General features: G+C 49.0%; 1 protein-coding gene across 6 annotated transcripts; it reads left to right on the top strand.

Annotated features, from left to right (window-relative positions):
* Positions 1 to 1136: 1136 nt before the first annotated feature.
* Positions 1137 to 20029, top strand: camk2b2 (calcium/calmodulin-dependent protein kinase (CaM kinase) II beta 2). Of its 6 annotated transcripts, none has more exons than XM_078088690.1 (21): positions 1137 to 1307; positions 4042 to 4136; positions 4413 to 4472; positions 5023 to 5077; positions 5495 to 5560; positions 7663 to 7735; positions 8252 to 8354; positions 8536 to 8619; positions 9100 to 9194; positions 9265 to 9387; positions 9491 to 9574; positions 10878 to 10920; positions 11273 to 11344; positions 12254 to 12288; positions 16278 to 16352; positions 16662 to 16706; positions 16928 to 16973; positions 17814 to 17889; positions 17962 to 18056; positions 18149 to 18385; positions 18639 to 20029. In XM_078088690.1, exons 1-20 carry the CDS (start codon positions 1246 to 1248, stop codon positions 18379 to 18381), a joined length of 1620 nt encoding a protein of 539 aa, XP_077944816.1. In that variant the 5' UTR covers positions 1137 to 1245; the 3' UTR covers positions 18382 to 18385; positions 18639 to 20029. The 6 variants fall into 6 exon arrangements, with proteins under 6 accessions (XP_077944816.1, XP_077944815.1, XP_077944818.1 ...); XM_078088689.1 differs by having other exon boundaries at positions 1141 to 1307; positions 12251 to 12288; XM_078088692.1 differs by lacking the exon at positions 16278 to 16352 and having other exon boundaries at positions 1141 to 1307.
* The last annotated feature ends 201 nt before the right edge of the window (positions 20030 to 20230 follow it).

The raw sequence follows: 20230 nt of genomic DNA, 5'->3' as shown, positions 1-20230 counted from the left end.
TCCTTCTCGTAGTCTCCTCCCTGTAGTCTCCTCCCTGTAATCTCCTTCTCGTAGTCTCCTCCCTGTAGTCTCCTTCTCGTAGTCTCCTCCCTGTAGTCTCCTCCCTAGTCTCCTTCTCGTAGTCTGCTTCTCGTAGTCTCCTCCCTGTAGTCTCCTCCCTGTAATCTCCTTCTCGTAGTCTCCTCCCTGTAGTCTCCTTCTCGTAGTCTCCTCCCTGTAGTCTCCTTCTCGTAGTCTGCTTCTCGTAGTCTCCTCCCTGTAGTCTCCTTCTCGTAGTCTCCTCCCTGTAGTCTCCTCCCTGTAGTCTCCTTCTCGTAGTCTCCTCCCTGTAGTCTCCTCCCTAGTCTCCTTCTCGTAGTCTGCTTCTCGTAGTCTCCTCCCTGTAGTCTCCTTCTCGTAGTCTCCTCCCTGTAGTCTCCTCCCTGTAATCTCCTTCTCGTAGTCTCCTCCCTGTAGTCTCCTTCTCGTAGTCTCCTCCCTGTAGTCTCCTCCCTAGTCTGCTTCTCGTAGTCTCCTCCCTGTAGTCTCCTTCTCGTAGTCTCCTCCCTGTAGTCTCCTCCCTGTAATCTCCTTCTCGTAGTCTCCTCCCTGTAGTCTCCTTCTCGTAGTCTCCTCCCTGTAGTCTCCTTTTACTTCTACGTCTACTTCTCATAATCCGCTTCCTTTCGTCACTTCATTTTATTACCTTTTATGACGGTCAATTATCTTATTTAAGTGTTAAACTATTCTACTGAACCCATCAGCAGACCACTCCCAGGGGCGTGGTCACTAACTCACACTCAGCCCGCTGGTGGAGCAGAGAGGCCCTCTGGGGGTCAACGGGCCCTTCAGGTCCTGGGGCCTGTTGACTGCAGAGACCAGCGGCTCCTCAGCGGACATCTTCTGTTATTAAATACATTTGATTATAACTTGTTTGATCCGCGATGTCCTTTGTCCGTCCGGACTCGATTAGAACAGTGTTTTGAAGTAGGGGGTGCGGGGGGGGGGGCCCGGCCCCCCAACAGGTCAATCCGTCAGTGTCTAATTTAAATGCACCACGTGTCTCTTTAAATCGCCCGTGTGTTCCCCTCGTGTGTGTGTGTGTGTGTGTGTGTGTGTGTGTGTGTGTGTGTGTGTGTGTTGGGGGGGGGCGTCTGAGGTGGGCGGAGACTACTTGACAGCCGGAGTTCCCTCCCGGTCCGCAGCGACGCGCCGCGCATCCCGGACTCGGATCCCCGCAGCGTCCCGACGAGACGCGGAGGCATCATGGCAGCGACGACGTGCACGCGTTTCACGGACGAGTTCCAGCTGTACGAGGAGCTCGGCAAGTGAGTGGCTGTTTTATTTTGAGGCTCCTGCATGCGCGGGGGGGCGCGGGGGGGGGGGGGAACATCTGCACAGATGCGGCGGAAAACAGAACGCGCGCCTGATGGATCCGCGCGCACTACTTATTCACTTATTTCTCTTTACACCATTAAATGCAGTCTGGTTTTGGGATGAAGATCCCCCCCCCCCCCCCCCTAAAAACACACACACACACACACACACACTCACACACTCACACACACACACACACACACACACACCATGGACAGACACACACACACCCTCTCTGCCCCAAAGGCTAATTACAGACAAATCTGCCTGTTATGTGGAAGAGATGTGTCGGCATTAAGCTCATCATCAGCTTCAAACCACAGGGGGGGGGGCGGAGAGGGGGGGTTGGAAGGGGGGGGGAGGGGGGGTTGGAAGGGGGGGGGGGGGGGGGGGGGGGGGGGGGTATGAGGAGGCTGTTGTGTTTAAAGAAGGAAAGAAGCAGATTTATCAGAAGTGCAGACAGACAGAGAGAGAATGATGCAGAGTGGACTGCATGGGGACAGGATGTCTCAAAGAGTGTGAGTGTGAGTGTGTGCGTGAGTGTGTGCGTGAGTGAGTGTGTGTGTGTGTGTGTGTGAGTGTGTGCGTGAGTGTGTGCGTGAGTGTGTGTGTGTGTGAGCGTGAGCGTGAGTGTGTGTGTGTGTGTGTGTGTGTGTGTGTGTGTGTGTGTGTGTGTGTGTGGGATGTGATAAAGACATTAGAGATGCTACTTGAGGCAACGCCGTCCTGCTGTTTAACCCATCAACAGAAAATTGGTCAGCGGCTGTTTTTTTCGATGGTTTATTCAATGTTTTATGCTCAATAATATGTTGTAGTTCTTATAATTCTACTGAGCTGTAAAAAGACTCTTGTTCAGCGTTCAGAGAGGCCGATAGTTGAGGTGGAGAGAGAATAAAAGTGGGCGTGGCCACAGTGACGTGGTTTGAAACATCCGGTTCAAAATTTGATTTTCTCCACAATGTTACAGTAAACTTTCATAAACCACCAGACAAGGCTATGGGAGAGACCTGTCAATCAGCGTGTAGCCACGCCCCCAAAGCGTCCCCTGCTTTATGGTCTGTTTGACTCTAATCTACTAAATGAACATCATGCTGTGTTGAAGAAGACTTGAAACTAGAGACTGAGACCATAAACTCAGAGAGAAGTAGAGTCATTTCCTCATAGACGTCTATGCGAGCAGAGGAGTCGCCCCCTGCTGGTCACTGCACAGAATGCAGCTTTAACACGTTGTACATGAAGTACATGAAATACATGAAGTACATGAATTACATGAAGTACATGAAATATATTTTGGACTTTTTCTTATTTCAGGGGCCACGTTTGCTCCACAAAACCAACAGAGACAAACAGAAACAACCACCTCTGTCATTTCTCAGAGCTAAATTTAACACACCTCTGCTTTGTTACGCAACGAAACACACTCAGACCCCCCCCACCCCCCTCTCACCAGCACTTCATGCCTTCACATCATGAAGGTGAGTAAGCGCGACACTCCATGACAGAGTACAGGTGGGAGTCAGGAACATCCGGCACATACCAGTAACAAATGCAAATCCTACTTTATCAGGAAACAACAAAGATAAAATGGGTCCAAAGTCCTCACGTCTCAGTCGGGACACTTTGGTTTTAATGACCTAAGAACTCAAATAACAATGAAGCATCACGATGATTCATCCAGAGTCTGAAAGTGTCCCAAAGCTGCATTCTGTGTGGTGACCAGCAGGGGGCGACTCCTCTGCTCCCATAGACGTCTATGAGGAAATGACTCTACTTCTCTGTAGTGACCAGCAGGGGGCGACTCCTCTGCTCCCATAGACGTCTATGAGGAAATGACTCTACTTCTCTGTAGTGACCAGCAGGGGGCGACTCCTCTGCTCCCATAGACGTCTATGAGGAAATGACTCTACTCCTCTGTAGTGACCAGCAGGGGGCGACTCCTCTGCTCCCATAGACGTCTATGAGGAAATGACTCTACTTCTCTGTAGTGACCAGCAGGGGGCGACTCCTCTGCTCCCATAGACGTCTATGAGGAAATGACTCTACTTCTCTGTAGTGACCAGCAGGGGGCGACTCCTCTGCTCCCATAGACGTATATGAGGAAATGACTCTACTTCTCTGTAGTGACCAGCAGGGGGCGACTCCTCTGCTCCCATAGACGTCTATGAGGAAATGACTCTACTTCTCTGTAGTGACCAGCAGGGGGCGACTCCTCTGCTCCCATAGACGTCTATGAGGAAATGACTCTACTTCTCTGTAGTGACCAGCAGGGGGCGACTCCTCTGCTCCCATAGACGTCTATGAGGAAATGACTCTACTTCTCTGTAGTGACCAGCAGGGGGCGACTCCTCTGCTCCCATAGACGTCTATGAGGAAATGACTCTACTTCTCTGTAGTGACCAGCAGGGGGCGACTCCTCTGCTCCCATAGACGTCTATGAGGAAATGACTCTACTTCTCTGTAGTGACCAGCAGGGGGCGACTCCTCTGCTCCCATAGACGTCTATGAGGAAATGAGTACTGTGAAGTTACGCTATTTTAATGCTAATCCTAAACAAGGCCCCCCAACCCCCCCGACTCGTGCACATCAGGTCTGCGTCTGCTGACTCGGCTTTTCACAGGCGCTGACCCGTCTCCCCTTTCTGTCCCCTCCCCGTCCCCTTCGCGTCCCCCTGTCTTCGTTTCCCAGGGGAGCCTTTTCAGTGGTGCGCCGCTGTGTCAAACTCTGCACGGGCCAAGAGTACGCCGCCAAAATCATCAACACCAAGAAGCTGTCGGCCCGCGGTGAGACAACGCCTGTGGGAGGACGTGAGGGAGCACAGATGCATCGTGGGGGATTTTCGTGTTCTGAGGGCTCACGTTAGCATTTTTTAGCGAGTGTTTGACGCTTCCTCGCTTCCTTGCCTCCTCTGCTCCCGTTTCTCCTACTTCTCTCCTGCTGTGTCTCCTCGGTTCACGCTGTTTTGCCCTCAAACACTCCCCTTGTCTCCTCCCCACGCCTGATGTGTGTCTGTGTGCAGAGTTGTGCGTCATGTGATCTGGTTGCTTTGAATCTTGCAGACCATCAGAAGCTGGAGAGAGAAGCCAGGATCTGCAGATTGTTGAAGCACTCCAACATCGGTGAGACTCTTTATTCATCGTGTGTAAATTTACATTTTACTGCAAGCGTCTTTACATGATTCCCTGTTTATTGAGGAACCTGTGACCTGAAAACAATCTGCTTGTAATAATACGTATTACACATCATTGATTAGTTGATGTGAAATACGTATTGATCGTCTGGATAACCGTATATTCCTTTTAGATGCCAAACGTCTGCTGTTTGTTGGTCAAATTTATATTTAAAACAACCTTGAATAAAACATGAAAGAACCACAGGCGACATAAAACATTTAAAGTAACGAGTAGAAGAGGATAAGAAGGATCACAATGCAGGTCGATGTGAGTGTAACTGTTTGTCGTTACGACAATAATCTCTTTTATTTGGTTCGAATCAAAGAGAAACTGATGAGAAACAATCTGCAGCAAAGCCCCCGTCGAGGACCCTGCGTCGGGGGTTTTACAATCCTTCACGAAACAAGACGAACTCGCATCGTCAGAATGAATCACAGCGTCTCGTCACATCGAGGAGGATGAAGAATATTTCAATGTTCTGTCTCCTTCCATGCAGTTCGTCTCCATGACAGCATCTCAGAGGAGGGATTCCACTACCTCCTCTTTGACCTGTGAGTCGCCCCGTTTCCTCAACGCCTCCTTCTCCTTATCTGCATTCCTCCTCCTCCCCTCCTTGCTTCCTAGGCCCCCCCCCTCCGTTACATAACCCCCCCCCCCCACCCTCCACCCTCCATCCTCCACCCTCCACCCTCCATCCCCCACCCTCCACCCTCCATCCTTGTGGCTTCCACTCAAGCAAACACTCTCTCCAACACTCCTCCGCACTGGAGCCAGTCTCCATGGCAACCGAGCCAGAGAGAATCCTGCAGCCGGGGTTTCCCCCTAATGAGGACATCCCCCTCACAGGACACACACACACACACACACACACACACACACACACACACACACACACACACACACACACACACGTGTGCGCTTATATACACAAATGGTGTTTCTTCAACCTCCACCTTTGCATGTCCCAGGGTGACGGGAGGAGAGCTGTTTGAGGACATCGTGGCCAGAGAGTACTACAGCGAAGCAGACGCCAGGTAAACACCAGCAGTTCTCCTCCTTCATCCTCTCCTCCTTCTCCTTCTCCTCCTTCTCCTCCTTCATCCTCTCCTCCTTCTCCTTCTCCTCCTTCTCCTTCTCCTCCTTCATCCTCTCCTCCTTCTCCTTCTCCTCCTTCTCCTCCTTCTCCTTCTCCATCCTCTCTTCCTTCTTCTTCTCCTTCTCCTTCCTCTTCTCCTCCTTCATCCTCTCCTCCTTCTCCTTCTCCTCCTTCTCCTTCTCCTTCCTCTTCTCCTCCTTCATCCTCTCCTCCTTCTCCTTCTCCTCCTTCTCCTTCTCCTTCCTCTTCTCCTCCTTCATCCTCTCCTCCTTCTCCTTCTCCTCCTTCTCCTTCTCCTTCCTCTTCTCCTCCTTCATCCTCTCCTCCTTCTTCATCTTCACCTTCTTCATCTTCACCTTCTCCTCCTTCTCCTTCTTCTCCTTCATCTTCTCCTTCTCCTCCTTCATCTTCTCCTTCTCCTCCTTCATCCTCTCCTTCTTCTCCTTCCTCTTCTCCTTCTCCTTCTCTCCTTCATCTTCTCCTTCTCCCTTCTTCTCCTTCCTCTTCTCCTCCTTCTCCTCCTTCATCTTCTCCGTCTCCTTCTCCTTCATCTCCTCCTTCCTCTTCTCCTTCTTCATCTTCTCCTTCTCCTCCTTCATCCTCTCCTTCTTCTCCTTCTGCTCCTTCTCCTTCTTCTCCTTCCTCTTCTCCTTCTCTCCTTCATCTTCTCCTTCTCCCTTCTTCTCCTTCCTCTTCTCCTCCTTCTCCTCCTTCATCTTCTCCGTCTCCTTCTCCTTCATCTCCTCCTTCCTCTTCTCCTTCTTCATCTTCACCTTTTCCTCCTTCTCCTTCTTCTTCTTCATCTTCTCCTTCTCCTCCTTCATCCTCTCCTTCTTCTCCTTCTGCTCCTTCTCCGTCTTCTCCTTCCTCTCCTCCTCCTTCTCCTCCTTCATCTTCTCCTTCATCTCCTTCTTCTCCTTCCTCTTCTCCTCCTCCTCCTTCATCTCCTTCTTCTTCTTCTTCTTCTTCTTCTTCCTCTCCTTCTCTCATCCTTCTTCTTCTTCTCCTCCTTCCCCTCCACCTGTCGGTCCTCCAGCAGCAGGAGAGTTTCTGCTCCTCGTTATAAAAGCTTCTCCATCTGACGGACACAAAAATCCAATTCATTCTCCTCCGTTTCTTCGCACCATCAATGACGTCTGTTTGTGTGATTGTGTGTCTGTGTGATTGTGTGTCTGTGTGATTGTGTGTCTGTGTGATTGTGTGTTTGTGGAAGAGGTCACCATGACGACACCGATGGGTTTGTGATTGAAACCCAGAGGGTCACGTGAGGACACGTTCTTGTCAGAAGCTCCTGTATCGCTGTGTTGCTCGTCTCCTTTATGTCCTCCTCTATCTGCCCCCCCCCCCCCCCCTGTCCTCCTCTATCTGCCCCCCCCCCCCCCCCCACCTGTCCTCCTCTATCTGCCCCCCCCCTGTCGTTTTGTCTCCACAGTCACTGTATCCATCAGATTGTAGACTGTGTGTCTCACACCCACCAACATGACATAGTGCACAGGGACCTCAAGGTGTGTGTGTCCCTCGCTGTGTCGCATCGGCCTGCACCCGCATGTCCACGAGGACAAGCCTGCCGAGCTGTGTGGACAGAACAAGACGATTAATAATATAGATCTATATCTATAGATCTATGAATCTGCCTGTGGCTGCTGTCTGTCTGTCTCTTTGTTTCTTTGCTGCTCATTTTTAGACGGTTTGAGAAGTGATATTTCCTGAGGGAGAGTGGAGGGGGAGGAGGGGGGGGGGAGGAGAGGAGGGGGAGGAGAGGAGGGGGAGGGAGAGGAAGGAGGGGGGGGGGGGGGTTCACTAAGCAGCATCTGCTTTGGATGCTGTTCGTTAAAAGCAGTCGCCCCCTCCCGGGTAAATTACCAGGGGGGGTAATAAGGTGCGGGTTAGTCCCCCGATAGCAGACAGGTTGTTGTGCCTTTTGCATTTACACTCATGCATGGGTGTGACAGTCGAGGGGAGGGGGGCGAATGTGCATCGGACTAACCTGCCCCCCTCCTCCCCCCCCCCCCCCCCCATCCCCCTGCTGTTTGCGTGCAGTCATTGCATCCAGCAGATCCTGGAGGCCGTGCTGCACTGCCATCAGATGGGGGTCGTACACCGAGACCTCAAGGTGAGTGTGTGTGTGTGTGCGTGTGCGTGTGAGTGTGTGCGTGTGTGTGCGTGTGTGTGGAGGGTTGCATTCTGAAGGCTGGTAAGTGCAGTATTTAAACCTGCATGTCCGTGTGCGTGTGCACGTCTCTTTAGTTCATGTGTAATAACCAGTAGAAATGAAACGTTTCCTCATTTATTCACTGATCCTCCAAACTGGAGCTCACAGACATGAAGATGCTCCTGATCTCCTGTTCCTCTGTCAGCCAGCAGAGGGCGACGGGGGGGGGGGGGAGGGGGGGGGGGGGGGGAGGGGGGGGGAGGGAGGGGGAGGTCCTCCGCTGTGTGAATATAACGAGAGAAGTGGGAGGAGTCAGAAGGTCACGCCTACTCGACCTCTCTGTGTCACGGAGCGAAATGACCTCAAATAGATTGAAGATCTAGCTGGAGATGCAAAAACACGCACAAAGACACACAAAGGCGCGGCGAAGATGAGCAGCAGGAGTTGTGACGGCGCGTTGTGCGTTTGTCGTCGCAGCCGGAGAACCTGCTGCTGGCGAGCAAGTGTAAGAACGCCGCGGTGAAGCTGGCCGACTTCGGCCTCGCCATCGAGGTCCAGGGAGACCAGCAGGCCTGGTTTGGTAGGTCACACACACACACACACACACACACACACACACACACACACAAACCATTATACCCTCCTTCACATACACGTGTGTCTGTCTGTATGTGTATGTGTGTGTGTGTCTGTGCGTGTGTGTGTGTGTGTGTGTGTGTGTGTGTGTGTGTGTGTCTCTGTGTGCGTGTGTGTGTGTGCAGGCTTTGCAGGGACTCCGGGCTACTTGTCCCCGGAGGTGTTGAGGAAGGAGGCGTACGGAAAACCTGTGGACATCTGGGCATGTGGTGAGCTGCACCTTTCTGTCCCTCCTCCTGCTCTCCTCTTGTTCTCCTCCTGCTCTTCTCTTGTTCTCCTCCTGCTCTTCTCTTGTTCTCCTCCTGCTCTCCTCCTGTTCTCCTCTTGTTCTCCTGCTGCTCTTCTCTTGTTCTCCTCCTGCTCTCCTCCTTCTCTTCTCTTGTTCTCCTCCTGCTCTCCTCCTGTTCTCCTGCTCTCCTCCTGCTCTCCTCCTGCTCTCCTCCTGTTCTCCTGCTCTCCTCCTGCTCTCCTCCTGTTATCCTCCTGCTCTCCTCCTGCTCTCCTCCTGCTCTCCTCCTGTTATCCTCCTGCTCTCCTCCTGCTCTTCTCTTGTTCTCCTCCTGCTGCTCTTCTCTTGTTCTCCTCCTGCTCTCCTGTTCTCCTCCTGCTCTGCTGCTCTCCTCCTGCTCTCCTCCTGCTCTCCTGCTGCTCCTCCCCTCAGGCTGTGTTTCCTCCTCCTGGCTGTGCAGGTGTGATCCTCTACATCCTCCTGGTTGGATATCCTCCCTTCTGGGACGAGGACCAGCACAAGCTGTACCAGCAGATCAAAGCCGGCGCGTACGACGTGAGTCTGCACACAGCAGCGTGCTCGTGGGCACACGCGTGTAGATCTACACATACGTGTGTGTGTCTAGTTCCCCTCCCCAGAGTGGGACACCGTGACCCCGGAGGCCAAAAACCTCATCAACCAGATGTTGACCATCAACCCGGCGAAGAGAATCACGGCGCAGGAAGCTCTGAAGCACCCGTGGGTGTGCGTAAGTACACATAGACACACTACACACTACACACTACACACACTACACACACTGTGCACACTACACACATTTTCCTTATAAAGGTATAAATGTTCCTCCCCAGCAACGCTCCACCGTGGCCTCCATGATGCACCGACAGGAGACGGTCGAGTGTCTGAAGAAGTTCAACGCCAGGAGGAAACTAAAGGTGTGACGCACAAAGAGAACACAAACATATATAGATATATACATATATACTTATATAGATATGTACATATATAGATATGTACATATATAGATATATACATATATATACATAGATACATATATACTTATATAGATATGTACATATATACATATTTACATATATAGATATATACATATATAGATATATAGATATATACATATATAGATATATAGATATGTACATATATAGATATATAGATATATAGATATATACATATATACATATATAGATATGTACATATATAGATATGTACATATCTATATATACATATATAGATATGTACATATATAGATATATACATATATATACATAGATACATATATACTTATATAGATATGTACATATATACATATATAGATATATACATATATAGATATATAGATATATACATATATAGATATATAGATATGTACATATATAGATATATACATATATACATAGATACATATATACTTATATAGATATGTACATATATACATATATAGATATATACATATATAGATATATAGATATATACATATATAGATATATAGATATGTACATATATAGATATATACATATATAGATATATACATATATACATATATAGATATATACATATATAGATATGTACATATATAGATATGTACATATATATATATATATATATATATATACATATATACATATGTACATATATAGATATATATAACAAGGTACGAGAGGCTGAGTGTTTTGAGGCCAGATGTGCAGTGAACTGTTACATTATTGAGGATAAAGCCTGATAAAGTACCTGCTCTCATTGCCCGAAAACGATCATGTGTGTTGTTTCCGGTTCTCGCCACCGAGCTAAAAGCTGAAATGGAAACTAACGGTCGCGCAAAATCTATCCGGCCAACTTCGGGGGCGAGAGACACTTTGGACGGGTCACCATCACAGGGCTACACAGAGACACACAACCATTCACACTCACATCCACACACCTAGCGGCCGCTACATATCAACCCGATGCCCAGAGCACGTCTCTGCGCTGTGGGAGGACAGAGAACACGGGGAGAACACGCAGACTCCACACAGGAAGGCCGCCGGGCGGAGGGGAACCCAGCACGCTGGATTTCATCCGCCCGGGTTCTAAAGACACACAATATCATATTTAATGATTTTACTTAGTTAACGCAGGAATATTCCAACGTCTCGTCTCTGCAGCTTTTATCACTTAAACTGAGACCGTCGAGGTTTTGATTCCTGGGCATTAAAGATGCTGGTTTGTATTCCGTCTCTTCAGGGCGCCATTTTGACCACAATGCTCGTCTCCAGGAACTTCTCTGGTGAGACCACATCTGTCTGCTGCCGTCGCACACGCACACACACACACACACACACACACACACACACACACACACACACACACACACACACACACACACGCACACACACACACACACACAGCACAAATACTCACTATTGGCAAATGAGGATCCCTCTGCGGTGAAATAGTCCCTTTCATTCATACATGTTTTATATCTACTTCCTGGGTGGGAACCATGTGACAATCGCATCAATACTTCATGTGCTGCTTTACCCTTTAAAAAACCTGCACCACCTGTGTGTAGCCACGCCTCCACCCGTACATAGCCACGCCCACGCCTAGCCTCCTCACCGCCTCTCCGTGTGTTTCAGTGGGACGGCAGACCACAGCGCCGGCCTCCGTCAGCTCGGTGCCGGGGAGCCCCGCCGGCATCGTGGAGCAAGGTAACCCCACCTGAGAGGGGGGGGGGGTAACAGTTCAGGTCAAAAGGTCGAAAAATTCAGTATTAGCGCTGACGCAGATAGTTTGACATTTCAAGTTTATTCCCAAGATAATGAACCTTTTTGTGGTTGTTTATTCCTTTAGGTTCTAGTTCTGAAAAGTTTAACGTTCTGATTTCATTCAACGGCTCAAACATTAGATTCATTTCTTCATCAACACTGAGAGTCAAAGCTTATTTTCAACATTTCTGTTCTATTCTTCTAATCTTCCCCCCCCCCACCCCTCCCCCCCTCCTGGTGATGCTCCTCGATGGTCTGCCAAGGTGAGCGCCCCCCCCCCCCCCCCCCCCCAATAGTGTTAATACCACACGGAACATGTATCTTCTTCATCATCATCATCATCATCATCATCATCCGTCTGTATGGAACCAACCCATTATCTCACACACACACACACACACACACACACACACACACACACACACACACACACACACACACACACACACACACACACTCCACTTCCCAGCATGCTTTCACTCATAATCCCCCCCCCTCCATCTTTATGAGGCATCTGTCTGTGAGTGTATTTGGATTATATGGAGAATTAGTCGCCCCCCCCCTCATGATGCCGTGCTTATCTAACGCTTCGGGGGGGGAGGGGCCAGTCGGAGGCGCATTCCTTTTATCTGTGGGGGTTTTAAACGTCTTTCGTCAGAACGGAGGGAGGGTTTTCTCTTCTTTACGAGGGGGGGGGGGGGCGGACTCAGTCCGGCGTTGTCTCTTTCCCTGGAGGGAGGAGAAGTGGAGGACATGCGGCGGTTTGCATGTCCACTTTGAGGGGCGTCCACAGGGAGGTCAGGATGTGTACGCACCCCTCTGAGGGCGTGTCCTTCTGCTTCTCTGCAGCAGCCAAGAGTCTCCTCAACAAGAAGGCCGACGCCAAGGTGAGCAGGTCCTCTGTCCTCTGTCCTCCCTGCTTTCTCCTCTGTCCTCATCCCAAATAAGTCAATACGAGTATCCATGTGTGTTGTCATAACGGAGAATATCAGCGTCTGTAATAATCAAATCAACGTTTTCTCGTTGGTCAAACGGATGCAACAAGACATTGTGGACTTTTATTTTGAAGAGCTCACTAGAGTCCCGGTCTTCCCGCCGCTTCTTCCCGCCGCTATCGTAGCTCCTCCCTAAACTCCTCCCCCATCGTGTGTGTTTGTGTGTCTGGAGCCTCCTACGACCTCGTTGTGCTGCTGAGTTTTGTTATTTCATAAAGACATCACCTCGTCCACTAAAGACATCACCTCGTCCACTAAAGACATCTCCTCGTCCACTAAAGACATACATCACCTCGTCCACTAAAGACATCACCTCGTCCACTAAAGACATACATCACCTCGTCCACTAAAGACATACATCACCTCGTCCACTAAAGACATCACCTCGTCCACTAAAGACATACATCACCTCGTCCACTAAAGACATACATCACCTTGTCCACTAAAGACATACATCACCTCGTCCACTAAAGACATACATCACCTTGTCCACTAAAGACATCACCTCGTCCACTAAAGACATCACCTTGTCCACTAAAGCCATACATCACCTCGTCCAATAAAGACATACATCACCTTGTCCACTAAAGACATACATCACCTCGTCCACTAAAGACATCACCTCGTTCACTAAAGACATCACCTCGTCCACTAAAGACATACATCACCTCGTCCACTAAAGACATCACCTCGTCCACTAAAGACATCACCTTGTCCACTAAAGACATACATCACCTTGTCCACTAAAGACATACATCACCTCGTCCACTAAAGACATACATCACCTTGTCCACTAAAGACATACATCACCTCGTCCACTAAAGACATACATCACCTTGTCCACTAAAGACATCTCCTCGTCCACTAAAGACATACATCACCTTGTCCACTAAAGACATACATCACCTCGTCCACTAAAGACATACATCACCTCGTCCACTAAAGACATCTCCTCGTTCACTAAAGACATCACCTCGTCCACTAAAGACATCACCTCGTCCACTAAAGACATCTCCTCGTCCACTAAAGACATACATCACCTCGTCCACTAAAGACATCACCTCGTCCACTAAAGACATACATCACCTCGTCCACTAAAGACATACATCACCTCGTCCACTAAAGACATCACCTCGTCCACTAAAGACATACATCACCTCGTCCACTAAAGACATACATCACCTCGTCCACTAAAGACATCACCTCGTCCACTAAAGACATCACCTTGTCCACTAAAGACATACATCACCTCGTCCACTAAAGACATACATCACCTTGTCCACTAAAGACATCACCTCGTCCACTAAAGACATCACCTCGTCCACTAAAGACATCACCTTGTCCACTAAAGACATACATCACCTCGTCCACTAAAGACATACATCACCTTGTCCACTAAAGACATACATCACCTCGTCCACTAAAGACATACATCACCTTGTCCACTAAAGACATCTCCTCGTCCACTAAAGACATACATCACCTTGTCCACTAAAGACATACATCACCTCGTCCACTAAAGACATCTCCTCGTCCACTAAAGACATACATCACCTTGTCCACTAAAGACATCTCCTCGTCCACTAAAGACATCACCTCGTCCACTAAAGACATACATCACCTTGTCCACTAAAGACATCTCCTCGTTCACTAAAGACATCACCTCGTCCACTAAAGACATCACCTCGTCCACTAAAGACATCACCTCGTCCACTAAAGACATCACCTTGTCCACTAAAGACATACATCACCTCGTCCACTAAAGACATACATCACCTTGTCCACTAAAGACATACATCACCTCGTCCACTAAAGACATACATCACCTTGTCCACTAAAGACATCTCCTCGTCCACTAAAGACATACATCACCTTGTCCACTAAAGACATACATCACCTCGTCCACTAAAGACATCTCCTCGTCCACTAAAGACATACATCACCTCGTCCACTAAAGACATCTCCTCGTTCACTAAAGACATCACCTCGTCCACTAAAGACATCACCTCGTCCACTAAAGACATCTCCTCGTCCACTAAAGACATACATCACCTCGTCCACTAAAGACATCACCTCGTCCACTAAAGACATACATCACCTCGTCCACTAAAGACATACATCACCTCGTCCACTAAAGACATCACCTCGTCCACTAAAGACATACATCACCTCGTCCACTAAAGACATACATCACCTCGTCCACTAAAGACATCACCTCGTCCACTAAAGACATCACCTTGTCCACTAAAGACATACATCACCTCGTCCACTAAAGACATACATCACCTTGTCCACTAAAGACATCACCTCGTCCACTAAAGACATCACCTCGTCCACTAAAGACATCACCTTGTCCACTAAAGACATACATCACCTCGTCCACTAAAGACATACATCACCTTGTCCACTAAAGACATACATCACCTCGTCCACTAAAGACATACATCACCTTGTCCACTAAAGACATCTCCTCGTCCACTAAAGACATACATCACCTTGTCCACTAAAGACATACATCACCTCGTCCACTAAAGACATCTCCTCGTCCACTAAAGACATACATCACCTTGTCCACTAAAGACATCTCCTCGTCCACTAAAGACATACATCACCTCGTCCACTAAAGATCTTTTTTATGAACATTAAAAGTCCACTTAACTTAACAATAAGTTGTCATGCAGGAGATTGTGCACATAATTGTCTTCTTCCTGCAAGAAGAACTTAATGTGCAGGAGAAACTTGGATTAAGTGATAACTTGTGTGCTAAATATCTAATGTATCTCATTGTTGTAACTTTTAAAGGTGCTTATGCAAGTCAAGCAGTCGATGGCTTCCTCTCCTCTTCCTCTCCTCTTCCTCTCTTCTCCCTTTCCTCCTCTGCACATCTCTCCTCGCTTGGCCCGATGCTAATCTCAGATTATTTCTCACCAGATGATTAATCCATCATTACATAATCACGGTGTCACACAACCACGGAGCTATTTCAGTATTCCTGCGTTTTCTCTCAGAGATGAACGCTGTTCAAATAAAGGCTGGATTTAAATATCAAAAAATCATTAACTTCTCAACTAAATGAAAAGTCAAAGCTTTATGAGTTAAAGCTGCGTTCTGTCTCCTGACCACCAGGGGGCAGTGTGTGTAAAGTGTGAATGTGAATGTAGGCAACCCTCTGCTGGTCTCAAACCCTTTCTGTTATTACAATAATGGAATGAAACAATTGCAAAAACCTTCAAGTTTACAGACCTTTTAAAAAAATAAATAAAATAAAAATAAAACGTTCAACCATCTTGTAAATAAAGTTCTTATCTGTGCAAAATAATATTTAAAAATAATATTAAAAAACTGTAAAAAAAATATTTGGCAGTAAATAGTTGATTGTGGGTTTAATGCACTGAAGGCCGTTAACAATAATAACAATAAAGTGCAACGAAACAGAGCGCGAGTCTGTGTGAGACGTCTCGTGCTCATGAAACACTTTTCATCTCTACACATCTGTTCAGACGGGATCATCAGCTGCTGTGTGTGTGTGTGTGTGTGTGTGTGTCCGTGCACTCTGCATGTCGTTGGCTGTGTGAGGAGTCTCTCTCTCTGTTTCATAAGCCGGTGGGGGCCGGGGGGGTCGGGGGAGTCGGGGGCTTTAAGAGATGCTGATGCCTCCATTTGACCAATCGGATGTTGGTTTTCCATCTGGCAGATGTTGCAGAGTTGCACATCTGCTGTTGGTTTAGATTCACCGTCTGGCCAAAGGGCCCCCAGGTTCCGGGGTGGGGGGGGGGTGTATCTGTCGAGGGTCTCATTTGGGTTTCGCTGCAGAGGGAAGTGATGGATTGTCTGATTAACGTAGTGAGGAATGTGTCTTTCTAACACCTTTTCCTGCACAGCCGCAGACAAACAGCTCGAGAAGCAGCATAGTCACCAGCCCCAAAGGCCCCAAAGGCCACGGCCCCCCCGCTCTGGTACGCCTGATGCACTGAAACACTGGGGGGGATGAAGAGTTTCATATCTCTCATCTGTAACGTGCATTCATAACAAGTACTTTACTTTGAAGGGACTGTGAGGAACAGGAAAGAGGCTTTTATTTTTCATTTTTACAGCAGATTTCACACGTTCACATCAACATAACAGCTGAAGTTGAAATACATGATTCTTATTGATTTGATTTCTATAAAGGATGTGAGGTCAGTCATGACCCCCCCCCCCCTAATCCTGATTGATCCTCATCACACACTCGCTCTCCACTGCTTCCTCTCTGATTGTCCCTCCAGGAGCCTCAGACCACAGTCATCCATAACCCCATGGATGGGACCAAGGTACCTCCTCCTCCCTGCCTGCCTGTGCGTCTTAGTGCATGACAGCTCCTCAGCCGCCTCCTGCTGGTCAGAAGGAGGAGGAGCCTCACCGGCTGCGTGTGTGTGTGTGTGTGTGTGTGTGTGTGTGTGTGTGTGTGTGTGTGTGCATGCGCCCGTGTGCGCGTTCGCTGGTGAAAGCATCATTTCATTCTTTGGGTGATTTAATGTTTCTGTTTGTGCAGGAATCATCTGACAGCAGCAACACGATCGAGGATGAAGACGTGAAGGGTGAGACACACACACACACACACACACACACACACTCAGTAACACACACACACACTCAGTAACACACTTACACACACACTCAGTAACACACACACACACTCAGTAACACACACACACACTCAGTAACACACACACAGTACCACACTTACACACACACTCAGTAACACACTCACTCACATTTAATCTCAGCAAATCAAAAATGATGACAGAATTATCCCCCGATAATATCAGTTTATAATGATATATATTATAGATATATAATACATTTACTTTTGTTTGGTGAAGTCGCCCATTGAGGACTTCTATGTTTTTATATTTTCATACTTAAATGTTGCTTCTTTTACTTAAAATGCAGCCGTTGTTTGGGCTTTTTTTATTGATGAGAGAGAGGGAGAGAGAGGGAGGGGGGGAGAGGGGGGGAGGGAGATGGAGAGAGGGAGGGGGGGAGAGGGAGAGGGAGGGAGGGAGAAGGAGAGGGGAAGATGGAGGGAGGGAGGAAGGGAGAGGGAGGGAGGGAGGGAGAGAGAGATAAGCCTTCCTCTCGCTGGGGGGGAGGAGGGGAGGAGGACACAGCAAATCTCCTCTAACGAGCCCAGAATAGCGCGATGAGCTCCGTCAGCCCCGCGGCGTGATGGAGGCCGGACGGAGGCGGCAGGCAGAGACGCCTCTTCCCCTCTGAGGAGAGCGCAGGTGGACACGCAGGTCAGAGGTCATGTAGAGGGGAACCTAAGATGAGTACCGACCAGCTCTCAGGTCAGTCTGCGGGGGGGTGCGGCTCAGGAGAGCGCTCCACCACCTCCACCTCCTCTCACGCTGCTCCTTCTTCTGCTTCTCCTGCAGCCCGTAAGCAGGAGATCATAAAGATCACGGAGCAGCTCATCGAGGCCGTGAACAACGGGGACTTTGAGGCTTACGCGTGAGTCCCGCCCAACTCTTGACTGTGTGAAGTCTCAGAATCCGTTTGTCTAAACGTGATCGTTCTCCTCAGGAAGATCTGCGACCCCGGTCTGACCTCCTTCGAGCCCGAGGGGCTCGGCAACCTGGTGGAGGGGATGGACTTCCACCGCTTCTACTTCGACAACCGTGAGCCGCCGGCACCGCCTCACACGTTCTCTGGGACTCCGACCCGTGGATGAGGTCTAACCCCCCCCTCCCCCTCCCCCTCTCTCTCTCAGTGCTCGCCAAGAACAGCAAACCCGTCCACACCACCATCCTCAACCCCCACGTGCACATGATCGGGGACGAGGCCGCCTGCATCGCCTACATCCGCCTGACGCAGTTCGTGGACGGGGCGGGGCGGCCCCGCTCCAGCCAGTCCGAGGAGACGCGGGTGTGGCACCGCCGGGAGAGCCGGTGGCAGAACGTCCACTTCCACTGCTCGGGGGCCCCCGCCGCCCCGCTGCAGTGAGGAGGTAGGGAGGCCTTAGCTTAGCTTAGCTTAGCTTAGCTTAGCAAGAAGGAAACGGCTCAAACACAACGTCAGGTCATTTCCTGGACCTGCTGGCTTTGTTGCCTGGACCCAACTCAGTAGTTTTATTTTGAAAGGGTGGAGTTTGGGAGCTTCATCACATGATGAAGATCTTCTTAGATCTTCCTTGTGGTGCCGAAAATGCTGAGTCAGTCCTCACATGTTTAAACTCAACTGAGTGTCTAACATCTCTGCAGGTACCAGAGCCTGGGGAGGAGCAGGAGGAGCAGGATGAGGAGGAGCAGGAGGAGGAGGAGGAGGAGCAGGACAGGAGAAGCAGCAGGAGCAGGACAGGAGGAGCAGCAGGAGGAGAGGAGGAGCAGGAGGAGGAGAGGAGGAGCAGGAGGAGCAGAGGAGGAGCAGGAGGAGGAGCAGAAGGAGGAGAGGGATGGCAGCCTAAAGAAGAAGAAAGCATCTGATGTCTTTGCCCTCGTCTCTCTTCTGTCCCCCTAAAGACAGACGCCAACCCTCATCATCAACCCCCCACACTCTCTCTCTGTGAGCCTCCCAACTCACCTGGACCTGGACCTGGACCTGGACCAGGACCTGGACCTGGACCTGGACCTGGACCTGGACCTGTCCTGCTCTTCTGTCTGTCGGAGCTGTTCGTCACACATTTTAATGTTTTCATGAGCATCGTCTTTGGCTCCAGTGGATGTTTCCCTCTGCAGAGACACCCGTCCCGTTAGGTCTGCCCCTCTTCTCCCCCCCCGCCCCCCCCAGCATGTGATCCTCCGTGTCACGCTGTTTGTGTCGCCGTGGTGACGGGTTTGCTTTAGATGATGTTTGACTGCATGACGTTGCTGATTTGGGTGTTTTGGTGCATTTTTGTTCCTTTCGTTCTCTTTGGAGCTCCGGTAGAACCGATCGCCTCGTTTCCTGCGCTTTAAGTGCATAAACTGTTTGTTTGTGTTGACATGATGAGATATGAGGATCCCGGCGAGGATGGAGACAGGATTTAACTTTTAGAGGGAAGATCAGCTGTTAAATATATAGACAAAGCTCTTCTGTGTATCAAAGACCGAAAAACTACATCAGAATGAAGAAAAATGTCGTAAATCAGATCGCACGTTTACATTATTCTCGACTTTTTTAAACGCTGATTTCTTTTGCTTTGCACTTGACAAGAGAACAAAGAGGATTCTAGAAAACACGAGACGAAAATCAATAAAGCTTTAAAGGAAATCTAGTTTATTTATGACGTTTCAGCACCTGCTGATATGCAGCTGAACATGTGATTTAATCAAAAATAAAAACAGACACTTTATCTCTTTGCACTTTAAAACAAACCTGATCAGAAGTCACCAGGATGTTATTGATATGTGTTTGGTTGCCATTAGTAACAGTGACCCCCCCCCCTACCTGCCCAGTTTATCCCTGTCACAGCTTTAATGGGATTACTTTAGTCCACAGAGCCTGTGGACTTATTCTCTGTTTACATCTGTCCAGCTGGAGCGGCTCTGCTTCACCGTCTATCAAGTTATTTATTGATTGACAGCGATGACGACGGATTCCAAGTCTTATCAATATTAATCATGTGACCAGATGTAATCAGTGTGTGAACCAATAAAAACGCAGAGAGTCCTTCATCTTGTGTGTGTGTGTGTGTGTGTGAACCTGAGGTCAGAGGTCAACCTGAGGCAGCGGGCACAGCTCGTGGATCAATCAATTAATCAATCAATCAATCAATCAGAGGGTGTTGATCACAAAGCTGTTGTTTTATTTATTCAGTAGTAGTAGTTTCTTTCTGTCCTTCTCTTCTTCTTCTTGTCTCCCGACCCTTCAGGTT

This window comes from Gasterosteus aculeatus, chromosome 14, assembly GCF_964276395.1.
Source record: "Gasterosteus aculeatus chromosome 14, fGasAcu3.hap1.1, whole genome shotgun sequence".
In the NCBI taxonomy this organism is placed as follows: domain Eukaryota; kingdom Metazoa; phylum Chordata; class Actinopteri; order Perciformes; family Gasterosteidae; genus Gasterosteus; species Gasterosteus aculeatus.
The sequence above is the reverse complement of the archived record's forward strand: the minus strand, read 5'-3'. Positions and strand labels throughout refer to the sequence as shown.